The sequence below is a fragment of the Schistocerca serialis genome, chromosome 6 (genome assembly GCF_023864345.2).
Source record: "Schistocerca serialis cubense isolate TAMUIC-IGC-003099 chromosome 6, iqSchSeri2.2, whole genome shotgun sequence".
Lineage (NCBI taxonomy): Eukaryota > Metazoa > Arthropoda > Insecta > Orthoptera > Acrididae > Schistocerca > Schistocerca serialis.
The window spans coordinates 713,114,435-713,130,560 of NC_064643.1; the positions used below are offsets into that span (position 1 = coordinate 713,114,435).

General features: G+C 38.8%; 1 protein-coding gene across 1 annotated transcript in view; it reads right to left on the bottom strand.

Annotated features, from left to right (window-relative positions):
- LOC126484503 (putative ribosome-binding factor A, mitochondrial) overlaps positions 1 to 16,126 on the bottom strand; it is a 75,509-nt gene that overhangs the window by 18,281 nt on the left and 41,102 nt on the right. The window contains exon 4 of the mRNA XM_050108040.1: positions 8,251 to 8,390. Coding sequence (XP_049963997.1) covers positions 8,251 to 8,390 — 140 coding nt within the window. The remainder of the gene's footprint in view (positions 1 to 8,250; positions 8,391 to 16,126) is intronic.

Genomic DNA, 16,126 nt, shown 5'->3' on the forward strand with positions numbered 1-16,126 from the left:
TTTGTCTGATGTGATAGAAGAAGAAGCAGGAGTTGATTTAGAAGAGATAGGGGATCCAGTATTAGAATCAGAATTTAAAAGAGCTTTGGAGGACTTAAGGTCAAATAAGGCAGAAGGAATAGGTAACATTCCATCAGAATTTCTAAAATCATTGGGGGAAGTGTGTAAGAGGTCCGTAGGCCCTTACTATAAGTTTTGCGACAGCACAGGTCGACAGGACAAACAATCGATAGTGTGTGTCGCGTTGCGAGAGCGAGAGCGAGTGTTGAGACAGTGGAGTGTGGTACGCACTGCGGGCCGAGCCGGGTGGAGGTCTGTTGCTGGAATGCAAGATCGTACCGACAAGGGGAGTGGCCATCGCCGTGGTTTAACCCCTTTGTGTTAGGAATATTCGGGAAAGTGAAAAAGTATAATTACTAGTGTGATTCAGTGATATTTTTGTGCCGATATTTGTAATTACGCGTCTACCGCGCCGGCATCATTTGGATTGCAGTGTTGGATTGCAGTGTTGGATTGTAGTGTTGGATTACAATGATTGAAATTGCGTGTGACGATAAGGAATAACGAAAGGGCCTGTGCTGAGATTAGCCATTACTAATTCTGTACGACGAAGGCAGTGGCTGTCTCCTTACTTTTGTGTTTTGGTGATGAATATAGGTCGTTGATTAATGAAGCTGTGTTGTTGTTCTTCTTGCCACCAGACATTTTATTATTACAGCATTTGAAAAGGACAAAATGGAATGTAACAACTCCGTAGCAGTCCAATCCGATTGCCAGCCCCATTAGGTACACGGTCACATTAGTTATTATCTATTTGGGCTGCTATCAGATCCCGATCGAGCGGGATAAGTCAGTAAAATAAACCGGAGTGTTACACCCTTGGCTTACCGTGACAGGACAAGTGCAATTTTTGGACGAATCGCAAAGAGCAATAGGTAATTTTATCTTATTTAACATGAAGAAAATATTTTTCAATGTTGGATCGGGACAGAACATAAACTTTAAAATCGCGACAAGAAACAGTGCATTTTTTGAACAATACGAAGTAATAGCATCTTTCGATTGTGACTAAACTTTTTTTTTCTTGCCATATTAGATGAAAATAATAGTGTCAACAAACTGTGTTATAATGTGCAAATGCGTAAATCCGCACGAAAAACTGTGAAAAGTGAACATTAAAGAAAGACATGTGTGAACATTATTACGACCAAAACGAGCCAAGAATTCGTCATGAAAGTTTTAAAGAAGTGTTTAGTGATAATATTTTGACTGGAATTGCTTTTTAAATAGTGAAAATCGGACAGCTTCATGTGGACCCATAAACTGTTATGCGGACAACAATGTATTGTGGCGACGCAATTATTGAGTGACGTCACGCAGACACGTGTAGCAGTTGCGCCAAAGAGCTTCGATCTGCGAGGTGATTTCACACGCCCGCCACAGCAAGCCGCGCGACTTCGTGACACCGAGCGCTGTCCCGACATCTAGCAGCCGAACTACAAACTACGCCCGCCTGCAGCGCCACGGAGCGGCCGGCTGAGAACTACGACGTCCCACCACAGCGAGACCTCACGCGGTTCCGGCAGCAGTACAGCACCACGCCCACTTCAAACGTCAAAACATCGCGACTCGTGGTAACGTCGGTTGGTGAGTGGAGACGACTGGTTGACATATCATTAAATTGCAATGTGCAGTTTTCGCGGTAAATAAAAGTTTGTAAACTGATTTGCGTGTTAGGAAAAGTGCCCAATTGCAGTAATTTCCGAAAAGTTTGCGAAAAATACTCTGAAATTGAGCATACTTATTTATGCATACTGCGCTGTCTAAATGATAATTATACAGATATGCTTATTGTTTTTGGGGGATTTTATATGTATAGATTTTATGAATAGTATGATTTATCTTATTTAAAACATTTTACATAAGCGGTGTATGTGAAAGTTGATATTTGAAGTGATTAGGTTTTGAGAGTTGTTATGTTCGATGCTCCTGCATATTGTATCAATTTAGGGATTAATTGAAAAATACTTCAGGTACTGTTTGATTAGTTTCATGGTAATTAGGAGTGTTTTCGGGTTACTAGAGGTTATTCTATATTACTTCCTGTGTGTTAAAAATAAACAAACATGTCTACTGAAGATAAGCAGGTTTGTGAGGTAGTAGTTGAAAGGAAAGGGATAGGACAGGAAGACAGAGATGATTCGGGAATCAGTGATTATGGAGTGTCATTAGATAGCCCATTAGCACACTCAACTAGTTATCCCGAGACACCGGGACAAACGACGAGGGATAAGTCAGTTTCAGAGGCTGCAGATAGATGGTCGATGTTGGTAGACTTGATAAAGAAGAGTTCACAAGAAACAAGAGAGTCACTAAAAAGTTTACAAGAGAGTTACGAATCATTAAGGAAGAGTTTACAGGAAAGTTTACGAAAAACAATAAAGGAAGTTTTCCAAGAAGATAGAGAAAGGAGAGAAATGTTCCAAGAATCATTAAAGGAAGGTTCACAAGATAGCAAAACATCATACACGAAGATGGAATGTAATCTGAAGAAGGAAATGCAGGAGTTACCCGAACAACAGAAGATGGACGTCGACGAGAGAGAGAGGAAGCTACAGAAGAGCATAGACCAAGTCCAGGGAGACGTGGAGAAGATGGAAGGAAAGTTAACAAAAAAGATGGAAGACGATATTGAAGAAACGAAAGCCGAATTGGGAGAAAGAATCAACGAAGTGGAAACAAATTGCGATCATGGAATCGCCGAGATAACGTAGATGCAGAAACAATGTAATGATGCGGTTAAGGGGATAGGAGATAGGCAAAACCAACTGGCTGTCAATCTGAGAAATGCTATAGCCGTGCGACGAGAAGAGGATAATCAGAGGGTTGCAATGGAAGGTGAGGCTTTCACTTGGGGAATCAAGAAGAAGGAAGGGACTAAGGTTCATGCAAAATCATAGAAAATAAACTCGGAAATACATAAATTTCACCACGTTTATAAGGGACCGTACAGGATTATAAAAGTTGGTCATCCTAACACTGTGGAGTTGGAGTATGCACGGACAAAGAGAGTGCATGGTAAGGAACATGTGGAAAACATAAAAAGGTACTACTCACACGAGAACAGGGATAACCCAGATGAGGAAGAGGTACAAATTGAAGAAAGTCAGGTGTAGGGAGCTAGCAACTCTTTTGCTGGTATACCAGGTGGCGACTGGTACACTCCCAGCTGGGTGAGACTTTATTTCTAATTTCAAGTGTCACTCCTCTACCAACTTTCTCTATCCTTAGGTTAAGAAAATTAGTGTAGTAGTTAGGATTGGTAGTGGTCATCCAAGTAATTCAGTCAGGAACCATGTAGTAAATTTGTAGTAGTTGCTGTTGATGTAGAGTGTGAAATGTCAGAGAATCAATAACTTAAAAAAAAAAAAAAAAAAAAAAAGAAAAAAAGCTCAGTTTACTGTGAGTAAATAACCAAAATTAATAATGCCAGAAGGAATAAAATGAGAACCATATCAGAAAGCGAATGTTTACATAATGTCGTGGTAAGCTAATTGGTTAAACAAGAATTTGGGTAATCTTATAAAGTTGTTTTATGAGGCATAAAAAGGTCAAACTGTTGTAAGAAAATTGAAGTAATGTATCAGCTTGTAAGTAGATGAACATATAAAGAAACAAATACACAAGGAGATAGTTGTTCGGATAAATGATGTGAAATATGATGAGTGGAGAGGCTAAGGAGCCTGAAGTAGTATTTTTATGTGGTTATTGCAGCGAATATGGAGAGTTGATGTAGGTTGAAGATATATATGCAGTTGAAGTTGCTGTTAAGTTGAGGGAGTTATGTGTAATAATGTGTATTGAGTATGAGATATTTGAAGTATTGAATTATATGGAGAATTGATGTAGGTTGAAGATATATATTTATTTACAGTCGAAGTTGATGTTAAGTTATGTGTAATGAAGAATATGGAGTATGAGATGTTTGAAATATTGAAGTATGTCATTTAGCACATGAGCAACATCTGTTTGCAAGTTATTTGTAGGTATACATGTTTATCTGAAGTATGCTGATAAAACAAAGTGTAACTAAGAATAATTAGTAATTCATGTATCCAATTAGCTATCAGAGTCAATTATGGTTACACGTAGGTCAAGCTTTAGAAGCAGAATTCTGGCACTGAGTAATGAATGACAAATATCCATATAGTGGATTTAAATTAGTGTGAATATAACAGGAGATATTGTACCTCTCATCTAAGCTTTCTTGATAACAATTCACATATGGCAGTAATGTTTGGCAAAATGAAATGATCAGTAGTTTAAAATTTTTCATTGGGTGACCACATTAGTTGTAGTGTTGCAAATAATTATGTGAGACATGCTTAGCGGTACAATGTAGCATTTAAATTCCTGGAATCTGTAATGAACAAGTTGTGAATTTCTTCCTTAACTTTTATGAGTGTTGGCCAAGTGAATTATGAATTAGAGTGATAGTAGTAAGGACGGCACAAACCCCGCTGAAAGGACGGCATACCAAAGGGGTAGCTGGCATTCAATGTATAAATGTCATATTTTGTCTCAATTTCAATTTGCTTGTGTTAAAGATTTAAATAAGTTGTGATTTTTTCTTTTATATGCGTTGGGAAGGGAGTTATAAGTTAGTGTGGTAGTGGTATGGACAGCACGAACCCCGCTGAAAGGATGGCATACCAAAGGGGTAGCTGGCATTCACCTAGTTGTTTTCTTGTCTTTGCTGTAGCAATAAGTTGTGAATTTCTTCCTTAACTTTTATAAGTGTTGGCCAAGTGAATTATGAATTAGAGTGATAGTAGTATGGACGGCACGAACCCCGCTGAAAGGACGGCATACCAAAGGGGTAGCTGGCATTCAACTAGTTTCTTTTCTTGTGTTTGCTATAGCAAGTTATAACAGATATGTAGTTAATGACTCGTAGAAACCTTAGAAAGTGAAAAGTTTTTGGAAATTTTTGATAAGATAAGTTTATAAAAAAATATTTACCATGCTATGTTAAGTAAGTAGGATTGATATTGTGTGTTATTTGGACAATGCCATATTTTTGAGATGTAATAACTTTTTGTAGAATATTATTGTAGAGGCAGCCCACTACCGGAGTCAAGGTTTTTCTTGGTGATTGTAATTTCATTACTTATTTGCACTGTGTGTTTTGTTCATATGTAGTGATGTCTAATTCCCCAGCCGATTCTTTTACGCCTGTGGCTTCAAAGAAGTTTTCGAGGGCGGGGATGTAAGGGGTCCGTAGGCCCTTACTATAAGTTTTGCGACAGCACAGGTCGACAGGACAAACAATCGATAGTGTGTGTCGGGTTGCGAGAGCGAGAGCGAGTGTTGAGACAGTAGTGTGGTACGCGCTGTGGGCCGAGCCGGGTGGAGGTCTGTTGCTGGAATGCAAGACCGTACCGACAAAGGGAGTGGCCATCGCCATAGTTTAACCCCTTTGTGTTAGAAATATACGGGAAAGTGAAAAAGTATAGTTACTAGTGTGATTCAGTGATATTTTTGTGCCGATATTTGTAATTACGCGTCTACCGCGCCGGCATTATTTGGATTGCAGTGTTGGATTACAGTGATTGAAATTGCGTGTGACGATAATGAATAACGAAAGGACCTGTGCTGAGATTAGCCGTTATTAATTCTGTACGACGAAGGCAGTGGCTGTCTCCTTACTTTGTGTTTTGGTGATGAATATAGTTCGTTAATTAATGAAGCTGTGTTGTTGTTCTTCTTGGCACCAGACATATCATTATCACAGCGTTTGAGAAGGACAAAATGGAATGTAACAACTCCGTAGCAGTCCAATCCGATTGCCAGCCCGATTACGTACACGGTCACATTAATTAATACCTGTTTTGGGCTGCTATCAGATCGCGATCGAGCGGGATAAGTCAGAAGAATAAGCCGGAGTGTTACAAGTGGCAACAAAATGACTATTCACGTTGGTGTGTAGAATATATGAGTCTGGCGATATACCATCTGACTTTCGGAAAAGCATCATCCACACAATTCCGAAGACAGCAAGAGCTGACAAGTGCGAGAATTATCGCACAATCAGCTTAACAGCTCATGCATCGAAGCTGCTTACAAGAATAATATACAGAAGAATGGAAAAGAAAATTGAGAATGCGCTAGGTGACTATCAGTTTGGCTTTAGGAAAAGTAAAGGGACGAGAGAGGCAATTCTGACGTTACGGCTAATAATGGAAGCAAGGCTAAAGAAAAATCAAGACACTTTCATAGGATTTGTTGACCTGGAAAAAGCATTCGACAATATAAAATGGTGCAAGCTGTTCGAGATTCTGAAAAAAGTAGGGGTAAGCTATAGGGAGAGACGGGTCATATACAATATGTACAACAACCAAGAGGGAATAATAAGAGTGGACGATCAAGAACGAAGTGCTCGTATTAAGAAGGGTGTAAGACAAGGCTGTAGCCTTTCGCCCCTACTCTTCAATCTGTACATCGAGGAAGCAATGATGGAAATAAAAGAAAGGTTCAGGAGTGGAATTACAATACAAGGTGAAAGGATATCAAGGATACGATTCGCTGATGACATTGCTATCCTGAGTGAAAGTGAAGAAGAATTAAATGATATGCTGAACGGAATGAACAGTCTAATGAGTACACAGTATGGTTTGAGAGTAAATTGGAGAAAGACGAAGGTAATGAGAAGTAGCAGAAATGAGAACAGCGAGAAACTTAACATCAGGATTGATGGTCACGAATTCAATGAAGTTAAGGAATTCTGCTACCTAGCCAGTAAAATAACCAATGACGGATGGAGCAAGGAGGACATCAAAAGGAGACTCGCTATGGCGAAAAAGGCATTTCTGGCCAAGAGAAGTCTATTAATATCAAATACCGGCCTTAAATTGAGGAAGAAATTTCTGAGGATGTACGTCTGGAGTAAAGCATTGTATGGTAGTGAAACATGGACTGTGGGAAAACCGGAACAGAAGAGAATCGAAGCATTTGAGATGTGGTGCTATAGACGAATGTTGAAAATTAGGTGGACTGATAAGGTAAGGAATGCGGAGGTTCTACGCAGAATCGGAGACGAAAGGAATATGTGGAAAACACTGATAAAGAGAAGGGACAGGATGATAGGACATCTGCTAAGACATGAGGGAATGACTTCCATGGTACTAGAGGGAGCTGTAGAGGGCAAAAACTGTAGAGGAAGACAGAGATTGGAAAACGTCAAGCAAATAATTGAGGACGTAGGTTGCAAGTGCTACTCTGAGATGAAGAGGTTAGCACAGGAAAGGAATTCGTGGCAGGCCGCATCACACCAGTCAGTAGACTGATGAAAAAAAAGCAATACTCAAATATCGGTCAAACGAGGTTTATATTGGTCAAACGAGGTTTCTGTAAGCTATCTCCATCATGGGTGGCTTTCACTTTCTAAGGATTCTCTCAATGAATCTCAGGGATTAATTTCATGAGGTAGTTCCACTTTAAACTGCCATGTAAAAACACTCCCAGATATTTAAGAATAATGACTATTTCCTGTAATTGCTCAGCCATCACGTAAACAATGATGGATCTCTCTGCCTATTTATCCATAATAATTTTGTTGATGCTGAGAATTAATTACCAGTTTCTGTACCAAGGATCAATCTTCTATGGGCCTTCTTGAATTTTTCTAAGATTTTCTGGCTGCATGACCTATGTACATACAACAGCATCATCTGCAAACAGCATTAGGGGCCTTCTAATATTATCAAATAGTCCTGTAACACTCCCATGGGGTATGCCCAAAGCTCCTTTTCAATATGAATACTTCTTCAATTAATGACAACACACTGGTGTTTTCTCGGTTACAAAATTTTCAATTCGATCACAAAGTTGACTCAGTGTATAATGTACCCTTATGTTGGTCATTACGCAACACTACAGAATTGTAGCAAATGCCCTCTGGAAGTCAAAGAACAAGACACCAAGCTGTTTGACGGTATCTACAACTTTCTTGGTCCCATAGAGTGAGTTAAGTGTTTTACTATTTTGTCATTTGTGGTACCCATGTTGATTCCTACAGCGGAGATTTTGGTCTTCAAAAACATCATAACATGTGAGAACAAAAATGTGTCACATGTTTCTTCAGCAATATAGCCCTATAATCGTGTGCATTAGTGTGACAACCCTTCTAGGAAGTGGGACTGAATTGCACATTTTCCAGTCACTTGCAACGCAACTAATAATACTATTTACCTCTTTCCTTTGATTTAGTGTGTATTCTTCTGTAAATTCTGATCGGATCGAAGAACCATCGGCAGAAGGAACATAATCTTCACCAAAATCTGCAGTTTGCAACAGACGTTCAACTTCAGCTGTTTTTGAGTAATGTTTATCTGGAATAACGATAGTAATATATTTTTTAAAAACATACTTTTCAAAACTTAGAAAGAAAGATGTACAGAGAGATGTATTCAATCACAATGAACTAAAGATATTAAAAGCTTTCACCTTTGATGGACTGTTACTGACTCGTGCTACGAGGGTGCTACCCAATGCTATTTCTTTTCTCATGTCACAAGATTAATTCATAGCCATTTAACTGCCTTAGGAAGTAAATTAGACATCATTACTCCAACACTAACCATATTCATGCAACAAACCACTGCCACCAATTGTCAACCATTGACGATTGTTGTCTATTGTCTACTAATGATTGCCAGTGCTTTGCAGCTTCAGTTGGTATATATTGGCTTGTCTAGATAAAGAATCATTCATTGTGATCTCAACTTTTCAAATTTCCAAGTATCTGGCCTTGGCAGCAAGAGACAGTTGTCATCTGTGTATGAGTTGCATTTGTGTGAAGGTTGTCTAATTCAGAAGGCCTTTAGCCTGAAAGCTTACTTGTTTAGCTGTCTTTTTTTTGTGCCTGCCTGTGACTCAGCATCTCACTATATGGTGAGTAGCAATCTATCCTTTACATTATATCATTTAGTAACATATAAGGCAGTATTATTTATGTTACCCTGACAGATGACTTAGGCTACAGTTTAAATAAGGCAAATTTAAACTCAAACACATTTATTAAATAAATAAGTATTGTGATGTACAATACCGTGATTCTGACAAATGTGTTATAACAGAAATTCAAGCAAGCTACTTGTATCTTTAATACATATTTCACTTTACTGGAGACAACATGCAGAATGTTCAATACTGCTGTGAAATTCCTTTGCAGGGACACAAAGACACTCACTGTAAAGTAAGTAGTGTTTTGTGACATATATACCAGTTTCCTTCTGTAGACCATAAATCTGTGAGAAAAAATTCTCGAATGTCCTCCTATCAACAACCATCACAACTACGAAAGTTGCAAGTTTGTCCATTTTGCTGTTTCCACTACATTTTCCCCACAGTACCAAATGAGATATATACATGGAACAAAATGTTATCTACAATTTGTGTAGAAACCAATCTGATGTTCTGTGAATGAGAAACATGAAAGGCAGGTAGTAGCTGAGAAGAGACTGAGATACGATTGAAAGCAGCCTCCTAACAACCAAAGAGAAACTTGGGAAGGGGATTAAAGTACAGGGAGAAGAAATAAAAATTCGGAGGTTTTTCAACAACACTGTTATTCTGTCAAAATGTGTAAAGAACTTGGAAGAGCAGTGGAACAGAATGGATAACATCTCGAACAGATGTTATATGATGAACAGCAACATGTAATGTTGTGAGTATTTAGGTGATCAATTTGGCCGCCTAGAGTTGGCAGGGGGTACAGTGAATTTGTGTGTGCAGGCCTGGGGCTTAGGGCACAACGTGGTCACTCAGTCAAATGGCTGCGAATGGTGAGCCACAGTAACTGGTACAGACAAGCCAGGTGCAGAGTTGAGCAGCACGGCCAGATGTGGGTTAAATCCCAGTACAGGGAATTTTGACGTGTCGACAGCTTTAGAGGACAGACAATCCAATAATCGGTGGGGTGTCAGACAAACTGAAAGATCATTTCTTACAGCTCTTTGAGAGTCTTGGAATAGTTTGCAATCAAATATTAATGCAAATCTGAATACATCGGCAATCCCAGAAAAATGAGAGGCCACCAATATTACAACAATAATTTCAATATCTGTAAAACAACAAAAGTTAATAATTTACAATGAACCTCTGAATTAACAACTTTTAAATGCTTCAGTTGATTTCAAAGAATGATATCTCAGATAGCTATCATCCCTGAAAGTCGCTCATCTGCATCTGTTTTATTTACTGACTTATTATATCTATTTATTATGGGTGTAAGGTACAGTGAAGCGACTCTAACAGCCTCTCCTGTACAAATGTCAACCTCACCTACCCGAGTTGCAGCTAAGGATTGCTGCACGGTACACCCTGTTATTGCTAACGAGGCTCTGACGACCGAGTGTTTCCCGGGATAAGGAAACGCCCCCTATCAAGTGCCAACGGTCTCAAAGAGAGCGGATGAGCGGATAGAGGCAGGGCACTCTCTTGTCCTTGGAGTGAGAAATTGCTCCTAAAGGCGGAAGAACTTCACAGTCAACGGCATAGGATGGAGAAGGCAACGGGAAACCACTCCATTAAAGATCACTCAAGATATCCCAAGAATCAGTAGCGCACCATGCCAGAATCTTCTGTTAAACATAAATCCGGAGTAATAGTCCCCCAATCGGATCTCCGGGTGGGGACAATGGAAGGTCAGGCAAAGTTGAAGAATACACTAAAAATAGCAACATGGAATGTAAGAACACTCCTCCAATGCGGGAAATTAGAGAACCTCAAACTAGAGATGGACAGAATGGGAACAGACATAATAGGAATATCTGAGATGCGATGGCCTGAACCAGGAGACTTCAGATCAGGAAATTATCGTATCATTCATACAGGTACTAACCAAGGAACAACTGGAATCGGTGGAGTTGGAATAATTCTAAAAGGAAAACTCGGGAATCTAGTCACAGGATATGTGCAATTTAACTCTAGGATAATACTAGTCAAAATTGGAACCAAACCAAAGAACACGGTAATAGTACAAGTCTATATGCCGACATCGGCAGAAGAAGACGATGTAATAGAAACAGTGTATGAAGACATCAACAAAGTTATAAATTATGTTAAAGGTGAAGAGAACTTAATTATAATGGGAGATTGGAATGCTAGTGTTGGAGAAGAGAAAGTTGACGGAATTGTAGGGAAATATGGTCTAGGAGATAGAAACGAAAGAGGAAGCCGGCTAATTGAATTTTGTGCCAAAAACAAGTTGGTCATAGCGAACTCCCTTTTCAACCACCATAAAAGAAGAAGGTACACGTGGAAAGCCCCAGGAGATACTAGAAGACACCAAATCGACTATATATTAGTAAAATCGCGTTTTAAAAACCAAATCAAGGATTGCAGAAGCTACCCGTCTGCGGATATTAATAGTGATCACAACCTTGTAATGATGAAATGCTTACTCAAACTCAAGCGATTAGAGAGAAAAACGAACAAAGTATGGAACAGAGATAACCTAAAGTCTGAAGAACTAGTGATCCCTTATGCACGGAAAACTGATGAGATGGCATCAAACATTATTCCCGGGAGTACTAACGAGGAGTGGAAACAAATCAAAGAAGGCATACATAAAGCAGCAGAAGAATTTATTGGGAAAGCCAAACCTGTAAACAGGAAAGAGTGGATAACACCTGAAATAATTTGTCTAATGGAAGAAAGAAGACTATACAAAAATGCCTCTGACGAGCAAAGCGAAAACAAATATAGAAAGCTTAGAAACCAAATAAACAGAGAATCTAGGAAAGCAAAAGAAAATTACCTCAACAGCATTTGTAAAGAGGTGGAGGAAAACATGGTTAAAGGAAAAACTGACTTGGCCTACAGAACAATAAAACAAAACTTTGCTAAACGGAAAGTAAAATCTTCAGGAACTATAAAGAACAAAGAGGGCAAGGTACTATTTGGATATGACACGCTGAAGAGATGGCAAGAATACATTGAAGAGCTATATCAAGGAGACCCTCTAACAGATAATATGATAGAATTAAGCGAAGAAGTAGAGAAAGAAGAACTAGGGGACACAATTCTGAAAGATGAATTTGAAAAAGCACTAAAAGAACTACCAGATAAGAAAGCGGCAGGTGTTGATGATATACCTTCTGAACTAATTAAGAAATCAGGAGACAAAATGAAAGCTACATTACTGCAACTCATACAGAAAATATACAAAACAGGTGAAGTTCCTGAAGACTATCAGAAATGCATCATATTCCCCATACCTAAGAAAGCATCTACTATGGACTGTGAAAACCATCGAACACTCAGTCTTCTTTCACACGCATCAAAAATTCTAATAAGAATAATTTTGAAAAGAGTTGAAAACCAATTGAATAGCACTCTAAGTGAAGACCAATTCGGTTTTAGAAGCGGTGTAGGGACGAGGGAAGCAATCTTATCTTTAAGACTAATAATTGAGAAACAAATTTCCAAAAACAAACAAGTATTTATAGCCTTCGTAGACCTCGAAAAGGCATTTGACAATGTTGTATGGCCAGAAATGTTTAGAATTCTGAAGAAGGCTGGTCTGAAATATAATGATAGAAGGATAATCTTTAAAATATACCAAAATGAAACAGCCTTAGTTAAGAAGGAAAACAAAGAAGAAACAGCAAGAATAAGGAAAGGAGTGAGACAGGGATGCCCACTATCTCCAGTAATTTTCAACGCATATATCCAAGAAGCAATAGACAAAATAAGAGAGAATATTGAAGTAGGAATAAAACTTAACGGAATGAAAATAGATATGTTGCGATATGCAGATGATATCGCCATAATTACAGAAAGGAAAGAAGATTTAGAAGCCGCACTCAATGAAATGGAAAACACCTTAAAAGAACAGTATGGAATGAAAATAAATAAGAAAAAGACTAAAGTGATGGTGAGTGGCGCCCTGAACTACAATGAACCCATACGAATAACAATAAAGGGAGAGAAACTAGGGCAGGTTACAGAATTTAACTACTTAGGTAGCAAAATAACAGCAGATGGAAGGAGCAAAAGTGACATTAAAAACAGAATACAACTTGCCAAAATAGCATTCAATGGAAAAAGAAACTTACTGACGAGTAGAAATGTTAGTTTAGACGTAAGAAAGAGAGTCATGAAAACCTATGTGTGGAGTACAGCCCTTTACGGATGTGAAACTTGGACTAGTGGAAAAGAAGAAAAGAGAAGATTAGAGGCATTCGAAATGTGGTGCTACCGGAGAATGGAAAAAATCAGCTGGCGAGACAAGGCTACAAACGAAGATGTCCTCAGAAGAGTGAAAGAAAACAGATCTCTTTGGCGAAATATACAGAAAAGAAGAATAACCTTCATAGGTCACATTTTACGGCATAACAATTTCATTAAGAGAATATTAGAAGGAATCATTGAAGGAAGAACTCGCCGAGGACGACCTAGATTAAGCTACATTCAACAAGTAATAAATGACATCGGGTGCCAGACCTATGCAGATATGAAGAAGAAAGTTGACAAAAGAACGGAATGGCGTGCTGCTGCCAACCAACCTGTGGGTTGATAACCGAAGAAGAAGATTATGCAAATTTTGGTCAGTGTGTTGTACCCTCTACAATCAAACAGCAAATGAAAACTTACAGTAAATTAATTTAAATAATAATTACACTTGATAATACACAATCATGCTAATTTAAGAAGTGGTGAACTGTATGTATTAGCTGACACCATCTTTGTAGAACAGTGCCAAAAGAAGTTTCTGACAAGCATGCCTAAATAACATCTACATATACATGGTTACTCTGCAATTTACACTTAAGTACCTGGCAGAGGGTTCATCGAACCATTTTCATACTACTTCTCTACCATTCCACTCTCGAATGACACGTGGGAAAAAGGAACACTTAAATCATTCCGTTCGAGCTCTGATTTCTCTTATTTTATTATGATGATCATTTCTCCCTACGTAGGTGGGTGTCAACAAAATATTTTCGCATTCGGAAGAGAAAGTTGGTGACTGAAATTTCGTAAATAGATCTCACTGCAAAGAAAGGCTCCTTTGTTTCAGTGACTGCCACCCCCACTCACGTATCATATCAGAGACACACTCACCCCTATTGCCCAATAACATGAAACGGGCTGCTCTTTGCACTTTTTCGATGTCCTCTGTCAATCCTATCGGGTGAGGATCCCACACCGAGCAGCAATATTCCAGCAGAGGATGGACAAGCGCAATGTAGGTTGTCTCTTTAGTGGGTTTGTCGCATCTTCTAAGTGTTCAGCCAACAAAGCGCAGTCTTTGTTTTGCCTTCCCCACAATATTATCTATGTGGTCTTTTCAATTTAAGTTACTCGTAATTGTAATTGCTAGGTATTTGGTTGAATTGACAGCCCTTACATTTGTGCAATTTGTTGTATACCCAAAATTTGTCAGATTTCTTTTAGTACCCAAGTGGATGAGCTCACACTTTTCTTAGTTTAGTGCCAATTGCCACTTTTCGCACCATACAGAAAGTCTCTCTAGATCATTTTGTAATTGGAATCGATTGTCTGATGATTTTACTAGACGGTAAATTACAGTGTCATCTGCAAACAATCTAAGGGGGCTGCTCAGATTATCACCCAGATCATTTATGTAAATCAGGAACAGCAGAGGGCCTATGACACTACCTTCCGGAATGCCAGATATCACTTCTGTTCTACTCGATGATTTACTGTTTAATGACAATCTGTAACATTTATCGTGAGTGCACTTGTGCAAGAATACTTCCTTATTTATTTATAGACAAACCTTTATTTATACTTGTTGTGAATGGTCCGAGAGGCCTAAAGTTTATAACATTTATTTAGTTGAATATTGTCATAATATATTAGTTCAGTCTGGGAAGTGGTCAAGTTGAGTCAAATTATGTCTCTAAAACAAGAATTATGTACTTTTGGTGGGGAGGGCCTTCAACCAATGGAAAAGCAGACAGTAGTGAAACATTACGGAATTAAGAGGAGACTGGGACTTTTTGAGTGAATAGCGCAAGGGAGTGAGTCTGGGGATTTTTACATGAGTTCTGGAAGAAGTCAGACCTGCCCGTTCTAACGATTGGTATCTAATTGTGGAGGTGTTCGATTTAGGGCATTGAACAGCTGCTACCATACTTCAACTTAAGAATAGAATTTATGTTTAGAGAGGTCTGAATATATGCCAGTGTAGGATTTTTTCTGCTTGTATTACGGAAATGAGGATAGGCAGAGTATGAGTTACTGTTCTTTGTACTGCATATGTCAATTAGTGAATCGTCATGTTGAACTCAGAACTGTTTTGAGCTGGTGAATATTTCATGTGTTGTGGTTATGAAACAGGCTTATTTTTCACGTATCTTTGATCACAATTTAGTCTGGGGATTTTGCTACTATTCTCGTAACACTCTCAACCTAACTTTACTGTATTTGGTAAGAGTATTTTCTTTCTGTATTTTAACTGAACATTGTAGGACCACTTCCCATTTATTTGAGATGTCCTTTCTTGAATAAACATTATTCTGTCATCTATATCAATTACAGATGTTAGAATAGAACATGGCGTATTTTCTTAACTCACAATTCTAGCCAATGCACAGACTACTTGACTGCAGAATCACCGTTGCAGATTATTATTTGGAATGAATTAGCTTCAGGACTTGAACGCAGACGTGTGCAGCTTGATCCTATGACTACATTGAGCTATTCTTTTTAATCAGAGCTGTGAACAGCCCATTAGGAAGAGCAACTACGTTAACTGTAACCATCAGGTATGGTTGTAATTGGGGTTTTCTCATCCGGGATATGAATCAAATCACCTTAGAATTGCAGTCGTAATTCTAACGCTCCAATCATAAGGTTTTGCAGCAGTTATGTGCATGAGAACCAGGAGCAGAAGTTAGGTGTTAGGAAGTTGGAAGTTCACGAAAGAAGAAAAAAACTAGGCAGTCATGGTGAGTTCATGTCTGTAGCAGCCAATAGCAGTGGAGATTTCACAAACAGAAATGGCTGAAGTGGCAGCTCAGGCCACCAGCAGCGACTTCGAGTTCATGAGCATTGACACTTCAGGCAGCAAAAGTAAAGCAGCAGCAGCCAG